Source organism: Helianthus annuus, chromosome 15, assembly GCF_002127325.2.
Source record: "Helianthus annuus cultivar XRQ/B chromosome 15, HanXRQr2.0-SUNRISE, whole genome shotgun sequence".
NCBI lineage: Eukaryota > Viridiplantae > Streptophyta > Magnoliopsida > Asterales > Asteraceae > Helianthus > Helianthus annuus.
Window position 1 is genome coordinate 207991 of NC_035447.2, and position 27298 is coordinate 235288.

General features: G+C 36.0%; 2 protein-coding genes across 2 annotated transcripts; one reads left to right on the top strand and one right to left on the bottom strand.

Moving 5' to 3' along the window:
• Positions 1-4184: 4184 nt before the first annotated feature.
• LOC110911286 (probable leucine-rich repeat receptor-like protein kinase At1g35710) lies at positions 4185-5537 on the bottom strand. Its single transcript, XM_022155889.1, has one exon. The coding sequence runs from the start codon at positions 5535-5537 to the stop codon at positions 4185-4187; it is 1353 nt and encodes a 450-aa protein (XP_022011581.1).
• A 10762-nt stretch (positions 5538-16299) lies between these two features.
• LOC110909913 (probable sugar phosphate/phosphate translocator At3g11320) lies at positions 16300-18112 on the top strand. Its single transcript, XM_022154642.2, has 4 exons — positions 16300-16931; positions 17308-17411; positions 17483-17711; positions 17797-18112. The coding sequence occupies exons 1-4, from the start codon at positions 16482-16484 to the stop codon at positions 17941-17943; spliced, it is 930 nt and encodes a 309-aa protein (XP_022010334.1). The 5' UTR covers positions 16300-16481; the 3' UTR covers positions 17944-18112.
• Positions 18113-27298: the final 9186 nt, after the last annotated feature.

Consider the following 27298-nt stretch of genomic DNA (forward strand, 5'->3'; position numbering starts at 1 on the left):
AAAGAAACCTGATTTTGGACACGTGTCATTCATTGAAGATGTCTACATTTGTAATTTCTTACATTTTCAAATATAATAGATAATAATAATAATTGAATTAAAATTATATAAAATTTGAGAAAATAAATATTTAATTTTTTTTAATAAGGTTCATAAAAATCGATAGAAAATAAATATTTAAAAAAATAACTAAATTAATTTAAAAAACTTAATAGGATCGAGAAAAATATTTAAAAGTTAAATTAAAAAAATCTATTGTAAAGTTGATTAGTTGTTATTTTTAGAAAATTACAAAAATAGTTTAGTAAAACACATAGCAAAGTCGGAAACTATAAATATCTGAAACATAGCTAAACTTTAATTAAATTATAATCATAGCAAAATTTGAAGAAAAATCAAGAAAATTAGTATGAAAAATACTAAAAAATAACAAAAATATTTGTTTGAATAAATGTTTAAAAAAGAATTTAATAAGCATCATAGTCAACCAAAGTCAATATTAGTTTGTTGAGAGACAAACTTGGCCACTTTTTGGCAATGGGTGTTTTTGTGGCTGCATTAGCTAAAGGATGTGAGGGGTATGGTTTGTTCATCAATCGTCATGTAGGACTATTATTGAATTGCTACATCACATCATCCTCTTGCCTCATCAACCATGGTTGGCATGGATTAAACAATGACAACCATGGGCCTCCTTTCCTTTTTCAATATTTCATTTTCTTTTTTCACAAAAATAAAATAAAATAAGAGAATAGTGGTGTGGGTCATGACCACACCCTTAGGGTAGTGGTTTTGAATGATGGAATAAAAGTGAGTAACGTGGCGCTGATGTGGAGGGTCATGGAGACGATGAGAGTCATGACCACACCCTATAGCCTTCGAACGAGTATGACATGGGCCTATGGGTGTTTGGGGGTGTTCTTGCATTAGAGGAAAAATCCTTGTATGTAATATTCTGGTTTCGAAAATCTACAATATACTTTATCAACAAAAGGTTAGGATTGATAATACACTTTATATCTCTCATGTATAATCTATATCTATATCATGTCGCTTTATGAGGTGGTCTCAAATAAAATTTGTAGAACAGATTTTGATGATAAAGATAAAGATAAGTGATAACCAAATATTAATTATTAAAATTAAAAGATTTTGATGATAATAATAAGGATAACTGATAACCATATATTAATTAATAAAATTAAAAACTATATATTAACGTTTTTATTATTTATAAAGATAAAAATAGTTTTAATTGTTTATATAAAAGTTTATAATCTTTATCTTTAAACTATCTAATAACCGACGGGTAATGAACCTGATGACGAACCGGACTCAATTAAGAATTATTTCCAAATTCCAATCAATCACAAGTAGTTCAAAAGGAGCAAAAAAAATATTTGTTGTTAATTCCTCTGCTACTACTATACTAACCTAATCAAATATGAAAGTAAAAGTATAACATCGTACATGAAAATTAAAAAAAAAACATTTTTTTTCTTTTAACGTTTTCTTTTACTTTTTCTGCTTATTAATAACTATTTAAGTTAAAATTTCATCGATTTAACCATGCGTAATACTTAAGTTTCTAGCCTATTAATAAATAAATAAAAAATAAAGTAAAATGTTAACTTGTGTATTACATAAGTTTCTAACCTAATAATAAATAAATAAATAAATAAAAAACAAAATGTTATAATACATCAAAGTTCATTTTTTTAAAAAAACATATCTTGACGACCATATGTGTTAGCCAATTATATTATATTTAATCAACTCGTGTAATACACGTGTTTATTCAACCCATGCAATACACGTTTTTAAGGATGTAACTTTTTTATAAAGTTATATTTATTCAACCCGTGTAATACACGGGGTTATAACCTAGTATATATATATATATTGACATAACGTACCATGTTTCATAATTTTACCATTTAACTGTCATTCTTATTTCATCCCGATTATACATACACATATGATGTAAGTTCATTTGAGAAAAATTATATAACAAAGAGCCAAATAAACCATTTTTGAAAATGTGATCATGAATTGGATACATACTGTGTTTGATAGTCAAGGTCACGCATGAACTCCCAACCGTTAGATGTATATATTTAATAAATAAGTATCGACAAGTGTGATGAAAACGTTTAAAGATGAAGACGTGAAGGGTTGGTTGAGCAATGTATGTGTGTGAGAAACAATAGGACATGACACGCATTATCTTTTTTTATACATTCCGTCTTTCATTAACACTCAAATTATTTTTGTTAAGTCTTGTTTCTCGTGAAATGATACAAATGCAAATCGTAAAAGCATCATTAATTATGCAAATATTTATGGACCAAAATGCATCCACATGGTCCCATATGAGTGGCAAACAATTAGCTGAGTATCGTTACAAAACTTCTTATTATTTATTTTGTTTCAAACCAATTTACAGTCTACCCGTTTTCTTCTTATCTTCTCCTATTTTTTCTCACATCCATTTCGCTGACTTGCTATCACAATGAAGATAACGATTATAACCATTCACGAATAATAAAATAAAACAATTTTATTAAAGATTACAATACAAAAAATAAAGAAAGCAGGAAAACACAATACTTTTACAACTGAAATAAACAAGAAAAACACAAAAATAGATGAAACAGAGCATCTTTGGCTAAGGATTGTATTTAACACAGTGCCCTTAAAATAAATTTCGAGTCTCCTAATAGAACTTGTTTTGTTTCCCATGGTACAACAACCGTAGCAATAGTATTGCCGGAGTTTGCTCAAGGACCCGAAGAATACATTGAGAGAAGTAAGAAGAAGATTAGAAAGTTGCATAAATTCTTTTCATATGCTGTTGTGGTTTCCGGTGCATTCTTTAGTAGGTCTTCAACTGGTATTAATATTGTAGATGAGTTGAAACAACAAAAACCGAATTAAATGAGAAAATTAAACTACGTTAAACGTCTACAATGCCCTTTAATTCGTCACTTAATTCTAAGTCAAATCCCCTTGACTCGTTTGTTTCAACTACAGATTCGAAACTACTCTGTTACTGAAGTCTACGAAGCTTCTGCGAATCACGCGTGTGCAGGAACTAGCACGCCAGAGTGTGGGTGTCGTTTCTACTCCCTTGCGCGCAAGCCCACATGATTGCGCCACCATGGTGCGTACGCACGTGCGTCATTAGTGAACCTATACAAGCGCGCCATATTGGCTTACTTTTCTGCGTCATTGTGTTATATTTTTCAGTGTTGTGTTATAATTTACAATTCATTGTGTCTTTGTAACCTTCCTAGATTTAAAAGATTTCCCAGGATAACTTTGCAAAAAAAAAAAAAAAAAAAAAAAAAAAAAAAAAACTAATACCATTCTACGCGTCGCATCTTGGATCCTAACACCACATCTACAAATACAATGGGGTCAATGCAAATGCTATTGCTCCTGGCCTCCTTTGATGATAATTTCAAGCCCAAGTATATTTTGATCCGTAAATTACTTTTGGGCTTCACAACAGTTTAAATATATAATTTCAACACGATTCTCATTTTATGAAAACAATTTCTCTTATCTTTGAGAAACGGTCTAGAAGACAAATTAATGAATTGTCGCATTTCCACAAGTGTTGGGTAATAAGGGCTTATGACTTGTTTTATCATAATAATAAAGCTTCTGGCCCAATAGGCTGTATTCACGAGTCCAAAAGCACCTTTGATGATTATTTCAAGCCCAAATATTTTGATCCATCACTATTTGCTTGTGGGTTACAACAGTTTAAATTTATAATTTCAACAAGGCTTATGACTTGTTTTATCACAAACAGGGACGCGCAGCTTAAGAGGGCCAGGTGGGGCGCCCGACCCCCGAACTTTTCGTTCAATAGTGTTATATATGTAGTTTTCGTATAGAAAGTTTTTGGTATTTACGTTTTCGACCTCCCGGTTCTATAGAAATTTTTGGGTATATACACGTTTTCGACCCCCCCGTCTTCATTGTCAAGCTTCGCCACTGATCACAAATATAAAAGACTCACTATTTTAAATATATAGAAAACGCTTAAGTCACATCTAGACATTGCTGTAACTCTGTAAGTGATAGATAAGCTGATGTTTTATTTATCATGTTTTGGTATCAATGATCACAATCAGCATCGGCCAGTATACATATTTGTAGTTACATAACAACCACTAACCACAACTCTTCTTCAAAGGGGGGCCACATAGCCCTTCATTTCCCTCAAAGGACAACTCTGTAGATGTTTGAAACTTTGGGATCCTTCCAGAAAGATGATTATAAGAAAGATTCAGTAATGAAAGTTGTGTAAGATTCGTAAGCTCCTCTGGGATGCTCCCACTTAACAAGTTGACCGAAAGATCCAAGGACCGCAGGTCTTTCAAGTTTCCAATCAACGGTGGTATTGGACCTGTAAGGGCATTGCGTGATAAGTTAAGCGCCCGCAGGGAAGTGGCATTGCGTATGGACTCAGGAATTCCTCCAACCAGCTTATTGTTGGAGACCGAAAAGAATAAGGTTGATCTGAGGACATTGCCAAAATCAACAGGAATGGAAGATTTGAAGTTGTTGTTGGAGTAGTCCAGAATATAAACTCTTCTTGGAGGGACCGGGATATCTCCTTCAAGGCGATTAGAATGCAGATCAAGAACATCAAGTAGAAAAGGAAAAGTGTAGGGCTCTTGTAGACCTGAAAACTTATTGTGTGACAAATTCAGAAACCGAAGATAGCCGTTGCCAACTTCCCATATCCAGTTGGGTATTTCACCACTTAGGTGATTGTCAGAAAGATCCAGCATCAGCAGCCGTGACTGGTTCTTGAGATCAGGAACCTCTTTCATGTTGCATGAAGCTAGCATAATTGAGTTTAGTTTAGAAAGTAACGAAAAGTTTGCACTTACACTAACAGTAAGATCGTTATAGGAAAGATCAAGAGCATAAAGGTCAGTCAACTTTCCAAACTTGTCTAGCTCCACCCTGCCACTGAATTTATTTGCAGAAAGTTTTAGAGTGGAAAGGGCTGCAAGTTTGAAGATGAAACCAGGTATTGGGCCTTCAAATCTGTTGTTACTCAGATCCAGATTGCGCAGACGTGGCGGTTGAACAACGTCTATAAGTTGACCGGACAATCTGTTGTAGGAAAGGTCTAAGTCGTCAAGTGATGGCAACGTCAGCAAAGACTTGGGTAGCTCCCCGGTTAAGGAGTTGTAAGCCATGCTAAGATACTCGAGACGGTTGAGACCTTCCCAGTCATTTCGGGAAGAGGGAATCCGACCATGTATGGTTTCGTGACTAAGATCAAGGCGCGTGACATAACCAGCTTCGTCACAGGCCACACCGCCCCAAGCACAACATTCGACACTTTGGATCCACCCAACAAGCTTGGTTGAGAGTGAAGAGTCAAAGGTGAGGTGGTTTTTTAGCGCCAGTAGCAAGTCTTTCTGGTCATCCAGACATGGGGGGGCTGATCTTGTTACCCCAAAAAGGAATGACACAAACAGAATTAGGGATGTAATTTGGAAACTCATTTTGCTTCTTCTTGTACTAGTGAGTGAATTCTTTCCACCTTAAATATACATACACCATGTGCCTCCTACAGTTTTTTTTATTCATTCTATTTTATTATTCCTTTTGATTAATGTGAAAGCTTGTTGTCAATCTTTGACAGGGACTCTATTTTATATTATCATCTTAGACACCGACCTTCCATTTATATTCTACTTGATTTTTTCTCTATATTTTAGTTTATTTTATATGTTAACTCTACACGTTTTAGAAATTTGATTTCATAAAATTAATTAATTAATTAATTAATAGGAGCACTAAGTGACAACAAATATAAACGTGTTGAAATACAGGATATGCATCATTTTGGTAGTGCACGTCAAAGAGTCAGCTTAGCACTTCAAATTTGTATATAGTGCTTTGGCAACCCACATCCCATATACATATATATATAATCCACTAGCAAAAACACTTAACCTAGATAATTTTACAAATTTACTTTATCAAAACAATTAGAGATGACCATTCTTTAAATTATAGTTATAATAAATGTTTTTAAACTAGTCTGTAATCTTTTTTTTTTTTTTTTTTGAACAAGTACCAGTCTCATATCATGCTCAAATATCAGTTCAGCTAGGAGCCACAAATATGTCTTCTAGAACCACGTAAACTCTTTGTTGGGTTTGTGAAGGTTTGGACCTCGGTTTTGGGCTTGGCTAATTAAAGACACGTTATTGGGCTAATAAAGATTGAAGACATTATAGGTTATGGACCGGCCAATCGGCCATGGGCCATATATCTTTTTATTAGATCTCATTTATGTTTTCTTGTTTACTAAGTTTTATAACCATAGTTAGTCTCTATTTAAACACATCGTATTTATAATCCCTCGTCATGGTGTTTCTAGAGTTGCAAACTGCGGATTTGTTTAAGCTTAAATGTCTCTAGCAGGTGTGCTAGGATTCATATTGACTATATAATTAACTATATTAGAAAACTAGATACGTATAACTTTGTTTAACACAAGTAAGTAAGTGATAGATAAAGGAGAGACGTGCAATTGTATAGCTATTTTTGTAACAAATAAAATCGATAAAGTTAAGACTACACAGAGTGATCATTACTTATACATACTAACACTTAGCTGCAATCGTATATACACGCGTTTTTTTTCACGAGCGAACACTGCTAAAGTAGTGATATAAGAGGTGATCCTAGTTAATATTTTCGTATAATACAAGTTAACAAGCCAGATTGAACATAATGAGAATGCTAACTACTCAACCATAAATATAAATTATGCTAAATCAATGATTTAAGGTTTTGTAAGAGAGATAAATAATAGTCAGGATTGGTTCAACGTTTTTAAAGGCCCTAAGTGAACCTGGATTAGCGTTAAGTCACCATTAATTTTCCTTAATTTCACCTCTAATTTCTCCCTAATCAGTGGCGCCATTAAGTAGAATCAGTGCACGCAGAGTTACAGTTAGCGAGATTGATGATGGTGATCTAATTTAAAGACGAACTGCATATTGTTGGGAGTTGGAATTGGGCCCGTTTGGCCTTGCAATAAATGTGGTTTTTCATTAGTTTATTAGGCTATGCGGTATGGTGACGGTCTGCCACGTAGGCACCACGTAGATCGGGTGTAAGGATGGGGCAAAGAGGATGGAGGGGAGGAAATGGGGGGATGAACCTAATATGTATATATATAAGTTGTATGTATAGGTGTGTGAGAGAGGGGGAGGACCGTCCTAAACGGCCTGGTGGAGACGTGGAGGACGCCGGAGCTGGGGGGCGAGATGGGAGGCGGTGTGACGCCGATCCGGAACGTCCCTAGGACGGTGCCCACACCGTAGAGCCTTAGGGTCTAATACAGTGATACACGTATACTATATAAAATGTTTTTAAAAAATTGGGGCCTTAATCCCTTGAAAGCCTATAAGACCGGCCTAATTATAGTGTAAACAACAAACTAATTATACCAAACTTATCCCCAGTTTTTGTGGTGGCTTACGAATTTGATCTCCAAAATCAACAGTCGTTCCGGTCTCGATTTGTGTACCAACTGTTATGAACAAATGGTAATCAAGATTTAAAGAAGAATGAAAGGAAAGTTACAGATGGAAATACTTCTATTTGAAGAATAAGAAGAAGAAAGAAGAGTTACGGGTGGAAATACTTGTAAATATTTTTCTACCATTTTCATCATCACGTCTATATATTATTATTAAGGACTAATAGATAGACAACTTATACAAATCAAAATCAAAATCAAAGTGAATATTGCAACGTCCTAACTACCTCTTATTTGAAAGCTACTAAAAGGGTATATATGTGAAAATGATAATATGGATGAAAATTGGAAAAACAAAGGATCAAAATGATACATGCATGGTAAATAATTATTACGTGAAGTGAATTTATCTTCAAAAAGATGCAAAATCAAAAACGCAATGCACACACTAAATACAAAATTAAATTGGTGTGCGTGGCGTGGAATGTGATTGTTATTGCACCGACACTTTAAAGCTTGAAGGGTGTCGCTATTTGAAATCTGAAATCATTGTTTTGTTTTGGTGACTCGCTCCCATGTTTGATCTTTTGTCATGGTTTTTTTAAGGTATTTTCTTTGCCAAAGTAAACACTTTCTTCAAAAAGTAAGAAAGATCATTTAATTCGTTGACAATATAATCAATATGATAAGAGGTGGCTTTATTTTACCTAATTTTCTAACAACATTTCTTTATATTTAAATTAAATAAACAAAACGCGAGTAAAACTTGGAATAACATGCAGGCAGGCACATCGAATGTGATTCCATCCAAGTCGAATGAATTAATATGCGGTTTGGTTTGGTATAATCGCAACCGTTGGATGGTGAATGCAAATAAAACCAGTCTAGTCTATGGGCCCCGCCCCACTTTGTGTTGTGTTTATCTAATCTATTTTCAGTTACATTTCCATAAATGATTTGGCTGGACTTTCAACTTGCACCCCTTTACTTTCTCCTTTGCCCAGGTTGAATTCTGTCTGTCGGTTTGATTTTAAAATCCTTTACAAGTTACAGTTAGTACCCCTTACTTTTCTATATTCATTTAGTCACACCCTCATCAATACATCCTTCACAGAACTAACTGCTGTTACCATACATAAAAGTTATTTTTCTCTATTGATCACTTAGGATCTTTATATATGGTTACATGGAGACCCTCAACTCCGAAACCAAATATTAACATGAAAAGTAAGATAGAAACAAAGAGTGCTTCTCACTGAATCTAAACAACATAACACAAAGTACTTAATAAATAGTATTAGCAAGCCATCAATAACAAAAAAATATGAAAAAGTGTATGCTAGACACACACGGGAAGGTAGCATATTGTTTTGACAAATTATTATTGATGTCAACACTTTCTAATTGTTATGAATAAATAGTTTAGGGGCTTGTTAGTCATTTTTCATACTTGTAATACCTGTTTGTAGTGCAGGGACTAATAATGTCAAAATAGATAGTGTAGGGGTTAGTTGTTAAGAGAACTTATAACAGAAGTTAGTTAAATACTGTTAGAGAGGTTGATTGTTGGTTATCGATGAAATGAACAAGTTTTCTCTCTAACTGTGTAACACCCCGTGTTTTCAATGTCAAAGTCAAAGTCAAATGTTGACTTTTATTGTAATTAATCTATTTTAAATTTTGTATTATGTGGAGTAAGTGCTGTCTAATCAAAATAAATCGAATGTTAATCAAATGCAAATCGAAAATCGACCTTGAATAGTAGGAAGTAACAATGCGATAAAGTTAATCAATCAATAATCAAGCTAATCAATCAATCATCGAACTCGAAATCTCGAACAATGCGAACTTTGGTACTTTTATACGTGTGTGTGCGCCTTATGTGTTACCTGTGCGTGTTCACTTTATGTTGTTATGTGTGGTGAATCAATCAAATCGAATTGAGACTCGAAAAGCAATCGAACTCAATCGAAATCGAACCGAATTGGGAAATAAGGATGCTTATATGTTAGATATAGTAGTTGGGATTAAAAGTAATTTGATTAGGAACTCTATCATACTCAAATCATCGTCCATCGAAATCGAAATATCAAAAATCGTCGCAAAACGCTCAAAAGGTTGTGCCAATCGAACAGGACATCCTGATCGAACAGGCCAACCGATCGAACATGCTGTTCGATCGGCCAGCCCATTCGATCAGTGCAGCCTGGCCGATCGGACACACCTTTCCTCTTTTGGAAGCCTATAAATAGGGTTGTCATTGTCTTCATTTCCACTTTTGGAAAGTTCTGACCGACCAGCTCCTATTCCTCACTATTTCTCATATTTCTCTTCAGTCCGGTAAGTTTTCACTCTAAATCTTGTACGTTTTTGTTCATTGCATGATTCTACACCGTTCTATCTTTCAAAACTTGGATTCTAACCGTGAAATCACCAAGATCTAGGTGTTCTTGGGTGATGTCATCATGGTGTTCTTCAAGGACATCATGTTTTGGCATCATTCAACCATGAATACCTTAGATCTAGCCGATTTCCACATAAACAAACTAAAATCTATCATAGATCTTAACATTTCACGGTGTGAAAGATTGAAAGACGGATTTTCCAACTTTCTTTCAACTCTTTTACACTCAATGCACTAAAACCGGTAGAAACGGAGCTTGAACCAACTCACAAATCATTCTAACTATCACATGGTTCAAGGTTCGGATTCTAACTACGAGGTTCACCGATTTCGGGTTAACGTTAAACTACCGTTCCGAACAGTTTACTGGCCGGACTTGGGTGATTCCTGTCCGAACCAGTGAAACAAGTAAGAACCCACGTTCTATGGTTCAACTCGTCATCAAAATACCTCAAAATCATATCAAGTAACCAAAACAGCCAAGTGTTAGACGAAAGGCCGACCAGGTCAGAAATGCTGGCCAAACGGCTAAGCCGTTCGAATGAACAGCTCAGTCAATCGGACCAACCAGCCGATCGACCGAGCCAGCCGATCGGCTGACACCTGGCCCACACCTTTGCAATTTTACAAAGTATGGTATTGACGAAGTGATGTTCGATCGAGCGTGCTACTCGATTTGTAAACATTACTCTTCGGATCATGAGATACTATGCTTCAACACTTAACTATTTTGCTTCAACACTTAACTATTTTCAACTCGTTTAATGCATTGGAGTGCCACCCGATCGAGCATGCCACCCGATCGAGTGACACCCTGCCAAGGGACTACACTGAGGTAACCTAACCGATCGGTTGGGCTAACCGATCGAACGATCCGTTCGATCGACCGACCTGAAAGGCAAGGATACTTCAATGTGTCCTGATAATGCTGCAAAAACTTCAAAAGTTCAAACCATCATACACAAACACATCCTTCCTAAAGGAAGAAACAATCCACTCAAAAGGACCAGCCGATCGAGCCAACCGGCCGATCGAGCCAACCGGCCGATCGAATAGGACTGTTCAAACAGACTTTCAAACCGAACGAATCGCCCGTTCGATCGAACCTGTTGTCCGATCGACCGGACTGATCGACCCAATATCACTTGCTTATACTTCCGCGTTACTCATCGTTATGTTGTCGAACTATTCAGGCTAACCTACTCTCAGCGCTCCCTTCAATCCATAACAAATCACTGTGAGTATACTCGATCCCTTTTTGCTTTTAGCACTTTTGGGTGTTACATACGTTATCTATCAAATCACAATCAAACACAAACTATTTGAACGCTAACCGATTACATGTGCTACTTGACTAAATGAATGTTGTTTATTATGTTTACACGTGGAGTGCTATCTACCTGCCTTAGCAACATACTACTATAGTTTGGACTCAGCACCCGTTCTCACGGGGGTTGTTAAGGACAATTACTTGCATGGATTACGGCGGTATTCATGTATTTCGAACTGTCTCGGACAGTCAACCCGCAGTCGTTGGTACCGATGGTCCCATGTCGATAATTAACATGCATCGTTTTCCTCTGTGTACGTACCTGGTTATGCGTAAACTATTCGAACTCTATATGCTATTATCAAACTTGTGTGCTCACCTTTACATTTTATGTATTGACTTTATTTTAACGTATGTGACAGGTGTTTAAGGTGTCAGCTTGCTAGGAAAGCGAGGCAATAATAAAGCTTTAGAGCCCAGCAATTTGTTGTAGGTAGTGGTCTACCTAGGGTCTCTAGAAGCAGATAAACAATTGCCATGGAGCCGTTGGAGTTGTCTGATCAAGCATCTATGGCATTAGCTGTCTGTAGATCTTGTCCGGACGAGTCTTAATGACTCTGGGCAGTACTTTAAACATTTGATTTGTAATAAATTAAATCTGAGTTGTCGAAACAGTATTATTTGTTTAAGTTGTTATCTATGATAACTTGTTTATTTATTTGGGATACGGTATGGGACGTATCATTTAACTGAATTTGTAATAATAGTTGTTGTGGAAACTTCTGGACAATCTGTTTCGCTCAGTGCCGCGCCCCGATGATTCCGCCATCGGTTGGGGTGTGACAAACTGTCTTCTTCTTCTTCTTCATTTTATCGTAACAGTGGTATCAGAGCTTTTCGATTCTCGGAACACTCTTGGTTCAGGCTCTAATTCATCGCATTCTGTATTCAATTCGTCACTAGAGATTACCGTTTCGTTCAATTTGTTGAAATTGATCATTAGTTTGATCAATTTCCAATTGTTTTGTTTCAAAACCCTAGAAATTGATCATTCTTTCGTTCAATTTCATGTCGATTTCAATTCAATTCATCAATTGATCTTCGATTCGATCAATTTAAACCTAAAATGGCAACTCGTCAACAAGAATTAGATCGCATAGAAAAGTCAACAAGAGATAACGCACAGTCAATTCAGACATAACAATTGTTGTTGGAAGAAAATTCGAATCATGTCAAGAACCTACAAGTTCAGATGGTGGAAGTACGTACGCAATTGAGAGAAATGAAGGAGCTTATGGCACACAACAACAGGGGTAATGATCAGAGATTGGTTCGATTGGGACGATTAGATTTTCCAAAGTTTAATGGTGAAGATGTAGAAGGGTGGCTATACAAATGTGATCATTTCTTTTCAATGGACAAAACACCAGCAAATCTTAAAGCTCATTTTGCAGTAGTTAATCTTGAAGGGCCAGCACTGCAATGGCATCAGGGTTTTATGTCTAGTCAAAATAGAGCTATCGAAGATATAGTGTGGGAAGATTACGCAAGATCCATTTTGAACCGATTCTCTACAAGGTTATCTGAGAACCCTATTGAAGATTTAAAGAATCTGCAACAGACAGGTACTTTACAAGATTATTGTGAGGCTTTTGATGCATTATTAAACAGAGTTCAGTTGTGTGAGAGTTATGCTGTGGGATTATTTGTGGCTGGGTTGAAACCGGAGATAAGGTGTTTGGTTAAGATCTTTAAACCTCAAACAGTAAGAGATGCTATCTCTATGGCTAAACAACAAGAAGTGGTTTATAGTACACTGTTTGGCAGTAAAGATGTTAAGAAGTTGAACCCTGTTCCTATAAACAGTAATACCCCAGCAAAATTTAACAATAATCCTACTGCAATGACGAGTTATAAATCCAATCCTAACTCAACATCTACCTTATCCTTGTTACCTACTCCCCACCCCAATAAAATGATTAAACCGGTAAGGAAAGTATCAACAAAGGAGGCTGAGGAAAAGAGGGCAAGAGGAGAATGTTTTTGGTGCCCAGGGAAATACACATCAACCCATAACTGTAAGTATAAACAGTTATATGTATTGGAAATTGGGGCCAATGATGAGGAGGGAGAAGCTATTCCGGAGGAAGTGATAAGTGTACAAGAAATGACTGTGGATCCTCAAATATCCATTCACGCCATTAATGGTGTTCCTTGTAACAGAACTTGTAACAGAAGTTAGTTACAAAATAGATAGTGTAGGGGTTAGTTGTTAAGAGAACTTGTAACAGAAGTTAGTTAAATACTGTTAGAGAGGTTGATTGTTGGTTATCGATGAAATGAACAAGTTTTCTCTCTAACTGTCTTCTTCTTCTTCATTTTATCGTAACACTAATAAATAGGGTTGCCCCATGGGAGGAAGTGCTAAGGAGCAAGATGAGCGACTCCCAGGGCGGACCCACATAGGGTGAATCGGGGTCCTCAGACCCTAATATTTTTTAAAATTTAGTAGATTTGGTATGTTTAATTTTTCAAGGACCCCATAAGAAAAATTAATTTGACCCAGGGGCGGACATACCCCTAGCCCAAGGTGGGCGGACGCACCCCTGGGATAAAAAATTTAGTGCTATTTTCCGTTGAAAATCTTGTCCGCACCCCTTCGATTTTTTCGTCTGCACCCCTTGAATTTTTTCATCTGCACCCCTTGGATTTTTTTTGTCCACACACCTTAGGTAAAAAATGTTATCGATTTATATTTTAAATTTTTTAGTAAACTCTAATTAAAAAAAGTACCTAAATTATATAAACTTATACTACCCAACTTAACCCAAATACCCAATACCTTAACTCACTATTTCATTAAACATAATTAGCCCACTAATCACTAGCCCATTAACCAAACTCAACCTAAGTTCAAACTATAATAATTAAAATAAGCTCAATAGTCCCTTAGAATTCCTCCCGCCCTCCCTATCTTGGGTCGTCTCCTGCCAACGATCATCGAACATAACAGCAACCACAACAGCACGTCATCAACAGCCGCGAACTACCACCGTCCGACACCAAAGGGTAACAAAATTCTTAAATAGGTTTTAAATTTCATGTGTTTTGACGTTGTTTATGGTTGTTTAGATGATTTTTAGGGTGATTATGTCGTTTAGATGATTTTTAGGGTGATTACACACGATTTCTAGAGTTGAAAATTAAAATTGAAACATTATGTTATGGAGTGATGAACTTATGGATCAATTTGTTTGTGATAGGAACCATGAGTAGGGACGTTATGGCGCGATTTCTTTTGTTTTAATTATATGACCCGACCCGACACGACCCGACCCGATACGAACCGATTTTTTTACTTATATACCTAGGGGCCTAAAATTTATAAAAATGTTCCGCACCTCCATAGAAAAATTCTTAGGTCCGACACTGATTTGACCCCATAATAATAAAAGTGTGATTGCTCTGGTGGTAAATCTCCTTATTTCCTAGCAAACAGGTTCCTTGTTTCCATTAAATGATTCTTCATTTTCGTGTTTAATTATGAATCACATGGATGTCAAAAAGTTAAAAAATAAAAAGAACAAATTAACTCTGTACTCAAAATGACAAAAATCTACATTATCTAATCCCATGTTTATATGTTTGCAAAAATTTTCATAAAACGGGTTTATTAATCTTAGTTTAAGTTGAACTGTCTATCTTTAACATGTAGTGACACATTGTAACAATATGTGGTATGTGAGTATAGGCTAACCTACTCTCTAATAAGACCATGTGTAGTGGTTAAGAAAAATAATGCCTCTACCATGGGGCATTATCCGACACGTGGCAGTCCAGTCAGCATGGGGCGTTATTGCAAAAGTGGCGTAGTGGGAATAATGCTCCTTCCAATGATTAAACAAAAAAAATCCAAACTAATTTCTCATTGGCCAGTCAAAACCCAGTCAACCCATGACAATCCAAAAGTGGCGTTTTAATAAACATGCCTAACCCATTTTTTTTGAAAAATAATGCCCCATAATACCCTATGTAATGGGGTGGGGGGCGTTTTTTTGGCTTTTTTTTCAAAAATAATGCCCCATTACGGGTGGTCTAAGCAATGGTCATATATTATTATTATTATTATTATGATACTATATTTTGCTATGTTCCTTGCCTCAACCCGAACGATCGACCTGAAAATTCAAACGTTTGGTTGTGAAAAATCTTAATATCGAAAAAATGGGACTCTGATGGAAAAAATCTTAGGTCCGTCACTGGCGACTGCTAATGGCCCACTCACCCATGAGACCCATTTTTTTAAATATATTTTATATAGATATTTTTTTTTGAAAAAACAAAGCATATAATTACATTTAAAAGTTAAAACCTGATATATTTTAAACTCTGTAACTTATTCCATTTAGTTTAGGTCCATATAAAAAAACCAATCCTCATTCTAACCCATGGGGTCTAAACTATACATTTATTTTGTTTATTATTTATCACACTTATTGTGGTATTATTGATTTTTTAAACATGAGTTATCGAATTTTATAGGTGCTCATTTATTTCTTTTTTTAATGATCAACGAATACTATACAAGCTCAGGCATACCTATTGGTGAAAGACCACCAACGCCTTGTGAACACAGACAACGTTGGTGACCAAGCCTGCTCACCATTTAGGGGGAAACTCTCCACCCAAAGACAGTAAGACACATTGTGGTAAAAATCCTGAAAAATATTAAACAAAGTAAGAGTCCAACCCATGACCTCTTTATTAAAAGACCGTATGGTTACCTCCTCCTAAATCAATTGATGTAGTACTCATTGATGGGCCCATTTATTTCTAATTGCTGTGACAGAGATTATGAGGAACCCTGTTAATAAATACTCATCAAACATAAAACATTAAGAGAAGTACAAGGGTTAATACGAAAACATTTCCAAGAGAAATAAAAGTAAGACGTTAGGCTAGTTATTTATTTATGTATATACAACGACAAAAAGTAGCATCAACTTTGAGAAGGTTACTAAAACCATAGGGGTGTAAATGCAAAATACAACTGGCGTAGGCCCTCTTTAAAAAAAATTGAAAACCCAGTCAGTCAGTCAGTCATCCAGCCGGCAAAAAATTCTTTCTTTTCCATTGTGCCTGCCGTGTTTTTCCCCCACTTCCTTCCTTCCTTCCTTCTTCCCATTAAATCCCTTTCAGATCTGCAATCTCTTGGGCTCCCAATTTCACTAAAAAACCCTATGTCAGTTAAACAACCCTAGGTAGATAGATTGCAGATGAAGGCAGGCACGGGCACAGGGCAGTGGTTCACGATCGGGCTTGTGTCGTCATGGTACGCATCCAACATCGGGGTACTCCTTCTGAACAAGTACCTGCTAAGCAACTACGGATTCAAGTACCCGATCTTTCTGACCATGTGCCACATGACTGCTTGTTCCTTGCTGAGTTACATTGCCATCGTTTGGATGAAGACGGTGCCCTTGCAGACTATTAGGTCTAGGGCTCAGTTTATGAAGATCTCGGTGCTTAGCTTAGTGTTTTGTGCGTCGGTGGTGAGTGGCAACGTCTCGCTTAGGTATCTGCCCGTCTCCTTCACGCAGGCGGTTGGAGCCACCACTCCTTTTTTTACTGCTGTCTTTGCTTATATTATGACCGTCAAGAGGGAGGCTTGGTTGACCTATTTGACTCTGGTGCCTGTTGTCACCGGTGTTGTCATTGCCAGCGGGGTAACTAACTAACATTCCTTCTTTCTTTTCTTGATTTATTTAGCACTGCAGTTAACATTATTTGTAAAGTGAATGGTAATAATTGTCTGAGTAGTAATCATACATTTATATGCCCTGCCCTGCCCATCTATGTTCTCATAAGTTTCAAGTCTTTTTTTAGCTTTTCTGTTCAACTAGAATGTTTCTTTAGGAGGGTGACTTCCTCTATGAGCTTACAGTGTCTGGTTTTTGAAACATTTTTCTGCTAAGGCTACTCCACAACATCATCTTCTTGTTGTTTCTTCCTTATTCCACTACATAAATAAAAAACAATGAATATACCTATAGCTTTTCATTTTGGTCCAGTTTGTGATTAACATCTCTTGTATGGCTGCAGGGTGAACCAAGTTTCCATTTATTTGGTTTTATCATGTGTATCGGTGCTACAGCTGCAAGAGCATTAAAGTCAGTGCTTCAAGGGATATTATTGTCCTCAGACGGGTAAATCCCTCCTCCTCCTCCTTTATGCTTTAGGTTTGTAAGTTGTGATTGACCTTAACTGTGTTGGATAGGGAAAAACTGAATTCCATGAACCTATTGTTGTACATGGCGCCAGTAGCAGTTGTGATATTGCTTCCAGCAACATTGTTGATGGAAGACAATGTGGTTGGCATCACCATAGCTCTTGCTCGAAAAGATGTGAATGTGGTTTGGTATCTGCTCTTCAATTCTGCAATGGCGTATTGTGTAAACTTGACCAATTTCTTGGTTACTAAGCACACAAGCGCTTTGACACTCCAGGTATGGATGCAATTCTGTATGTTTTACATTCCAGATGTCAGTCTATAGTATCAGTTAAGAAGATGTTTGTGTGAAATTGCTGCAGGTGCTTGGAAATGCTAAAGGGGCGGTTGCTGTTGTGGTGTCGATATTGATATTCAAGAATCCAGTGTCGGTAACAGGGATGCTAGGATATTTGCTGACTGTGTTGGGAGTGATCCTCTATAGCGAAGCCAAGAAGAGGACCAAGTAAACCTAACATCCTTGAGACCAAATTTTTTAGCTTAATTCTTTTTGGGAGAAAACAAAACACACTTTAAAGTCCATTTTTTTAATTTGTATCCTGTGACGTGAATATGCGTCTACTACGATTGTATAAATACTGTAGAATTAAAACATCTATACCTGACCGTTGCCTTCAATCTTATTGTTCAACTTCAGTACGTAGTTGCCAACTTAACCATAATTGGTTTAAAGAATCGATGAAACATAAAACATCATGAGTTTAAATAAATAATATTGCTGGAATCAAGTATGTCATAAACCTTGAAAATGAAAATAATAATAAAAGAAACGATGAATTGGATAGGTGAAAACACGAAAACGAAATAAAGACCAAAATGCTTCAAGTTATCCCATTCAAACTTGGCAACATTTAACATTAAGTTTGACAAAAGAGTTGCAACAGATCATTAATAAATGCAAAGGAACGTTCCTATTGCGTTGACATAATTAAGTTATACTCATACGTTACTCGTGCGTTCCTTGACGAGATCTTCAACTTCAAAGAATGCAACTCGCGATCATCGTCAAAGAGGCTCCTCTATATCTGTGAAAGATCACAATTCACACGTCATAATTTCTGCAGATAACTCTTTCACGTGTGGCTTCTATGGCTTCCAAACCAATGCCTAGTGGTTTGCAATCTGGCTCACGCACTCCAAAGACCGCATTGTTGTTTGGTCTGCTAACCGCAACACACACCCGTCAACGGACATGGCTCAAAGCTAACGTTTTCGAGAAAAGGAGCCATGGTTTTGACAGACCAACACAACACCAACGGATGCAAATAGAGCAGTGCTGCTTAACACAGGTAATCTGGTATTGATGAACCAAAAAGGCCAGATTATTTGGCAAAGCTTTGGTCATCCAACTGATACTCTTTTGCCTACTCAAACACTAACAAAGACCAAAAGCTTGATATCTGCTTTGAGAAAAGGAAGTCTTGAATCTGGGTATTTTGGTTTGAGCTTTAACTGTATTAATGTTTTAACACTGATTTATGAGGGTCCAGAAATCTCAAGTGTATACTGGCCTAGTCCTGATCCCGGTTTTAATGTTTTTGCTATTGGAAGAACCTCTTACAACAGTAGCAGAGCTGCAGCCTTCAACGATCTGGGTGTCTTCAATTCCAGTGATCGGTTGACTGTTACTGCTACAGACATGGGTTATTATGTGTGTGTGTGGTGTGTGTGTGTGTGTGTTATTATAAGAACGTGCACTCTCTTTACTCTCCTCCTCCCTCTTGATTTGATGTGCGCTATTGCACACTAGTTTTGGGCCAGTAATTTGGAGTGTTGGGCTGCTAACGATCGAAGAAAATGAGAATGACAATTACAAAAAGAAAAAGAGTGGTCTAATTAATATAAGTGTTTTGGGTCAATAGTTTGGAGGTAGGGATGGCAAAAAAGCCCAAGCCTGACGGGTATACCCAAAACCCGAAACATACGGGCCGGGTATACCCGAAGTCCAATGGGTATGGGCCGGGTACGGGCTTAAAAATAGAAAAAATTCGGGTATGGGTACGGGTATGGGATTTAGTGATACCCGCCCGATGCCCGGCCCATTTATCCGAATAATACCCGAAACTATCATATTATAGATTTCCATATATATAAACTTAACACATGTACTTATTACCTTCTCTATAGTCATATGTGGGTATGTATTTGGCAAGTGTTTAGTAAACATATAACTTATTTTTAAACATGTATATTGGATATAGAAGCTATCACCTTTTATTATTTGGATGTTTTATTTGTGGTCTGAATATGATATGTAAGTATTTGTGGTCTGAATATGATATGTAAGTTATTAATCATATTTTCATTTGTTATAGTCATTAAAATAGTAAATTATATAAACATCAAAGTAAAAATTACACATCTGTCCCAACGGGTATTTTTAAAAAATTAACGGGTATACCCGATACCCGCGAGTATGCCCGATACCCGACGGGTAATTACCCGAAAAATACCCGACGGGTAACGGGCCGGGTATGGGACAAAGAATTACAACCAGGTACGGGCCTGGGATTACCAATACCCGGCCCAAGCCCGGCCCATTGCCATTCCTATTTGGAGGGTGAGTATTAAATAAGAAGTTTATTTTGGCTAGAAAGTATAGAAAGTGATAGGATTATGACATGTGACAAAATTTAAAATAAGAGAAAGGGTATTTTAGTCAATCGTATCCTTTCTTCTTCCTTCTTCTCCCCACTAACTTCAAAACACACCATTTTCAAAACACACCATCTTCTACCTTTTCTTCACTTACTATCTCAATAATCACTACATTATAGTGCGATTTTCGTCATCAATCAATGATTCAAATACCCGATCAACGTGTTCTTCAGTTTTTTTTGAAGAAAACCCAGTTTAATTTCATTCAAAATCTCGTTTTTTCCCGTGATTTTGAAGATTATCATTCGATCCGTTCGATTCGATCGCTGATAAGTGTTTCTATCATTCAAATTTCGTCAATCGTTGAAGAAATCGGCTTCGATCCATGTAAAAAATTCTTTAATTTCATTTTTACGGTCTGGGTTTCTGATTTAGTCATTGCGTTTTACGATCTTGGCGGGGTCCGGGGGGCAGTGCCCCTGGTAGCAGGGTCCAAGGGGCAGAGCCCCGCCAGGGGCTGCCGCCCCTGGCTGGGGTCGATTGTGTTTTCTATTAAATTGCTTTAATAAAAATGAATGAGAAAATTTAATTTTCTGCAAATTGCCTTTGGAAAACTGCATTCGTAAACAGTTTTTGATCTCCTACTTCCTAGTTCAGACAATTCACAGACAAAACTATTGTCCTGGTTCAATGCGTTTTAGAGAGAACACTTTCTTTGGTGTTTTTAGGCCATTACGTTTTAGAACTAAGAAATTTTTATGTGTTTTCTGGCCATTGCATTTTAGAAAAACACATTTTTGAAGTGTTTTTAGTCATTGCGTTTTAGGTAAAACACATTTTTAGGTGTTTTCAGTCCATTGCGTTTTAGAGAGAACACTTTCTTTTTTTTTTTAGGCCATCGCGTTTTAGAAATGAGACAGTTTTAAGTGTTTTCTGGCTATTGCGTTTTATAAATAAGACATTTCTTTGTGTTTTTGGTGCATTGCGTTTTAGGTAAAATACATTTTTATGTGTTTTCTGTCCATTGCGTTTTAGAAAACAGACATTTTAAGTGTTTTCTGGTCATTGCATTTTAGAAATAAGACAATTGTTTGTGTTTTTTGTGCATTGTGTTTTAGGTAAAACACATTTTTATGTGTTTTCAGTACATTGCGTTTTAGAAAGTACACTTTCTTTTGTGTTTTTAGGCTATTGCGTTTTAGAAATAAGACATTTCTTTGTGTTTTCTGACCATTGCGTTTTACAAATAAGACATTTCTTTGTGTTTTTTGGTGCATTGCGTTTTAGAAAAATGTCATTTTTAGGTTTTTTTTCCATTGCGTTTTACGCAACTGTGTTTTTCCATTGCATTTTACGCAACTGGGTTTTCGAATTTTTTTTTCGAAAATATAGTAATAGTATACTTGTTTTAAAGTTTAAAAAACGCTCGTTTTTCTGGTACAATTTTTATAAAAAAATAATGTCGTATGAAAGAGTTATTAACGTTTAAAAAATAGGGGGGAATTGGAGGAGAGATAAACTATTGCATTGGATTAACTAGAATGTCCCTATACAAACCCACGCGCCTCCTTTTTTTCCTTCATTTTCACTCATTTAATCTTAGCCGTTGACTAAATAAATGGATGGTCAAGATTATTTACTAGGCTTCCTACCCAAATAAACTTCCTATTATATTCTAACCCTAGTTTGAATTCTAAAATGATAAATAACAGAGTAGGAGTGTTGCGCTACTAAGTTCCCCATCATACCAAGTAAATATTTCGGTATAATCGTTAAAAGACTCATTGTTCGTTTGAAGCGTCGATCGGTTATTCAATATGTAAAGTTGATAAACTAGGTTAGGGTGAACGGAGCGGGGGCGGTAAACCCACTCAGTACCGACCCCCTCCACTGCCAACATAGTTTACCGATCAATATTACCGAAATTGGGGGGGGGGGGGTTCGGTGAAGGTTTACCGACTCGGTGAAGGGAGGGAAAGGGGGAGAGAGGGGGTGTGTGGTTGGGTCCATTTCTTCTCAACCAATCACACATTTTTCCTTTTTTTAAACAGTTTACCTAAACCTCATTAGGTAAACCACCGCCAAAGTTTTTTAGCATTAGGTAAACAAGTGACATGGCGCTATGTGATTGGGTGAATTGGGAGTTTACCTATTCAATTAGGTAACCACTCCCTTCACCCTTATGTCTATGTAACTAACTAATGTAGCAATTAAGTCAGATTATACATTGTGCTAAATGTGATTGCTTGTTTCTTCTCTAGTTTTTTTTATGTGCTTTGTGTTTCATGTTTCTTAATTTAATTGCAGTTTAGGTTAAAATTAGTTGAATTCCTAATTGTTTTTATCTTTGTGTTTTACTTTTTATAGTAAATCAAAGCGTGTAATAATAACCACATGTTTCTTATGGATACGATACCCTACTTACCCTAAATATCTAGCTTGGTTAGGTTTTTGAATGACTAGTCATCACCTCTCCTTCTCTCCCTCCTCCTCTTCATTAACACCTCTATCACCATTCCCAGACCTTCGTTGTTGAATTCTACCGTGTATTTATTCTACATCCATTTCAGGTCAACCCAAGCCTATTGTATAATATAATAAAGGCCTTGTAACAATCACTTCAAGTAGTGGAAACAACAAAAGATGCCCGATTGGATAGAAACGCTCAATTGTTGCATAATTATCTCTGATTTTCCATAAGCAAATGCTATGGAATAGTTGTGTTTTGAATGTGATACATAAAGCGATTACGTAACCAAAAGGTGCACTAGTTTCATTATTCTCAATGTTTATAAAAAGTTACCTGATGAAATGTAGTCATTTAGTGGTTCAATAATAATAAGTAAAAAAACATGTGACCATGACATAAAGTCTTAAAGAAACAATCACCATCCTCCAACCCTACATCCCACTTCCATTTGTCACATCCTTCTGTTTGTATAATTAATAATATACTATACTATAGGGGTAAGATCAAATAAAAAGTTTATTTTGCCTAAGTAGGATGAGAATGGATCTTAACCATTCATTTTTCAAATCAATGGTTAAGATAAAAGTGTAGGAGAAAGGAGGAGTGCAAGGGTATCTTGGGAAAATCCTATTTGTGGACTTTCTCTCTCCACATACAAAGCACATGCATATTTCACCCCTATTTTTTAAACGTTCATAACTTTTTTATACGACATTATTTATTCATAAAAATTTCACCATAAAATCGAGCATCTTTTTATCTTTAATTTGAGTACCATATTGCTATATAAAATATGAAGACTAAAAAAACCCACTAAAATGTGTTGTATTTCTATGTTGTATAACATTTTTTTGTGCTGGATTTTTGTATTATATTTTTGTACTATATTTTTTTACTAAATTTTTTGTGCTGATTTTTTTTGTCTTAAATTTTTTTTTCTCAATTTTTTGTACTAGATTTTTTTGTACTACATTATTTTCCTGAATTTTTTGTACTATATTTTTTTGTGCTATATTTTTTTGTACTACATTTTTTGTGTTATATTTTTTGTACTAGTTTTTTGTGCTATATTTTTTTATACTAGATTTTTTGTGCTAGATTTTTTTTGTACTTGATTTTTTTTTGTATTTTTAAAAACCAAAAGGGGTGTCACATGTCATATTCACTCCTATTTATAAAGACCAAAATGCCCTTGATTCCTACTTATTAGGAGTGTCACATGTCATCATCACAATTCTTCTTAGACTACTTAGGCAAAATCCACTTTTTAGTGGATCCTTCTCCCTATACTATATTAAGTTATTCTATTCGGTTAAAATTTAACCCATCTCCAAATCAACATCAAACGGTAATGTATGGCCAGTTAAATTAAGCTAGTTAGGTCAAGCCTAAAAACTGAAATTAGGTAAAGGGAAATGCTAAATATGAACACTTTTTTCTACAACAAATAATATAAAGAGTTGTTTTGTTTACATAATTAACAAAGTGACAGAAGAATAAGTGTAATGATTTTACTTTTGGTACGGTAGATAATAGATTCATGGCATGCCGGCATGGATCTTTAATTAAGTTTTCTATAGTTTTAACCGATGAGAATCCAACTTCTTTATACGCACGTTTTGATTGGACAATTAATATAAACCATAATTAAATTGATATATAACATCTAGTAGAACGAAAAATGAAATTACGTTTTTTTTTTTAAGAGAGAGCACGTATCACTTGTTAAAAGTGACAAAATCTTGGTAACAACCTCCCTTACTACTAATGTGTTGCTTTATTTTGCTCGTATAAGTTTGGTTGCGCAGTTTCTAATTCTTTAATTAGTTTATTGCAGATTTTATCTTGTTTTAATTCTGATCTTTAATTTGTTCTATTGTACTCGTAGGGATGAGAAGGGTTGAGGGATGTGAAGACCGACGATGCATGATGTGACGTTATGGATCACCATAAACTTAACTTTTTTGTTAATGAGGTTTCAGAGGAAGGGATAATCACATGCATGTTTGTGTACGTACGTACTTGATATTAAAGCAGGAGAACTTGAATCTTGTTGTGGGCATGTTGAAAACTTTTAGACGACGTTCTAAATTCTATAGTTGGTATCAAGGGAAGCTGATTCAAGAAAACTAAAGAGTTTCAATTCCATCTTTAACTCAACTGTTAACAAACTTACTTAACAATTCTTTTGATACAAATTATATATATACTAGGTTATATACCCGTGAGCTTCACGGGTTATGGGTTGTGTTAAAAAAATATTTTTTCAAAACCAATTTTAAGCATCATTTTTTTTTCCACTTGACTCATTATATTTTAGATGACTTTCGACCCGTTTCATTTTAAGCGTCATTTTTTTCCACTTGACTCATTAAGAAAGAATACATCACAAAGCGATTAATTCTTAAGATATGTAAAGATTGTCACTCTGGATTCTAAAATGACCCAAATCAATTTTGTTAATATGTACAGATTACTTGTATCTTATGCATGAGCTACTTATACATGGGTAATACTTGAGACTTAGGTTTCTTTTGATTTTACATAAACCTTTTTCGGTTTTACAAGTTGGAATATAAAGTAGAAGGCTCTTGAGTTGTATACATATATGGAATCAGTGGCGGACCCAGAAATAATTTGCTGAGGGTGCGGATGAGGTTTCAACCATATTTTCAAGGGGTGCGGTCGAGTTTTTTTGCCTAAAATATACACTAATTTTTTTTTTCAAGGGGTGTGGCCGCCCACCCTGGCCAAAGGGTAGGTCCGCCCCTGTATGGAATGGAAACAAATTAAAAATAATAATAATAATAGTAATCTAAGATCGAAAATGATAAGTGCCCATGTTTCCTGGTGAATTCATAATCAAGTCACTTTCTCTTTCACACATCATCAAGTTCATCCATCATTCATGGATAGGTCAAACATACTTTCTGTTTGATACTTTTATTTCACATCATAAATATTATATTAATTATTCGATGATGAATTTATAAGTGTTTGAATCTATGGACAATCACCTCTCTTGTATAAATAATAACTACGATCAAAATATAAATAAACAATGATGCATTGAACTTCATCTCTATATAAGCTGATAAGTATGGAGTAATCAATTACATTTGAACAAAAAATGTTATGTCTAACAGGTGCTACGTACGTAATATATAGGGGTAATCACGAAAATAGCCCAAATTTGGTCAATTTTTCAAAAATAGCCAGTTGACACCCCATAAAATGCCGTTTCACGAATTCTAACCCGGCTCAAGACAAAAGTTAAAAACTTTCCTCAAAGACCAGTCAGCTTTTGACACGTGTTACCCTGCAACCTTTCTCTCTCCTCTTTCCTCAAAACCACATGACATTTCCCATCATTTGTCACATTTCTCTCTCCTCTTTCTCTCTCTGTCATCTCCTGTTTCTTTTTCTTCATCTTCACAACTCACACACCCTACTCCCTGTCTTCATCTCCCCCACCACCACCACCACCACCCTCACCGAACATGATAAATATTCACATGTTTTTCCATTGTTCATTTGCTTAATCTGTTGCGGTTACAAAACACCACATGGCAAAACAGACAGGGTCAGTTTGACCAAAACGGGTCGGCTAGAATACACAAAACATTGCTAGATCATACACAAATCTCATAAAATACAAAGAAATCGCAATCGAGACTACAAGTACATAACTAAACGGAAATAAGTAAATAGCAATCTACTAGTGGAAGATATATTTAAAAATCTAGGTACATAAAACCATAATAACCTCTCAAAAATAACTATCACTTCCAGTCTTAGGCACTAGACCATAACCAAAGTGGGAATACGTACTGCTTAGCATGAATAGAAATAGGCAGACAACAACATACTGAGTAAAACCGAGGCAGTCGACACAGCTAGCCCGAATGAACCGGAGGTCTGGGAAGCCGGTGTAGGAGCAGCAGCCATCGATGGTCCAGATGCAGCCATGGTTGGAGCCATTCCCACCACCATCACCCTCACCGACCACCGCTGCTATCCGGATCATTAAACCCAAAATGGCGGTGAGAGCCTTGATCATTCCGGCATGACGACCTTTGAAATCCCTAAAAACTTCTTCGACTGTGCGGGGATTAATAGAGAAGAAGCACAGCAGGCAGGAGTGAGTGTGATTTGAATGTATGTAAATAGGGGTGGGTTGGTGGGTTTAACTTTACGGGTGATGAGTCTGTAGATAGATGCTGCCATTAATGGCGGTAATGAAGGTTTGGTGTGTGTGTTCTGAGTGAGTGGATAGTGATAAAAGAGATGACTTTTGTTCTTTTTACTTTTTTACCCTTGATGTGTAGACAAGATGACAGTAAGAGAGAGAATGAGGGAACATGATATATGACAGCAGTACACGTGTCAAAAGCTAACTGGTTTTTGAGGAAAGTTCTTAACTTTTGTCTTGAGCCGGGTTGGAATCCGTGAAACGGCATTTTATGGGGTGTCAACTGGCTATATTTGAAAAATTGACCAAATTTGGGCTATTTTCGTGATTACCCCATATATATATCTCTATCACTTAACAATTATTAAAAGTAACCTTTTCATTCGTTCACTTGAAGAATATTTTGAATACTTTATTATTTCAAAGTATTCTTTATATATAATAATAATAATAGAGAAACTTTTGGAAGAAAGACCATTACACGAACCTCTCCCTCTTTATCTATCTCATAAACACAATCTTGCATAACTCTCTCTCTCTCTCT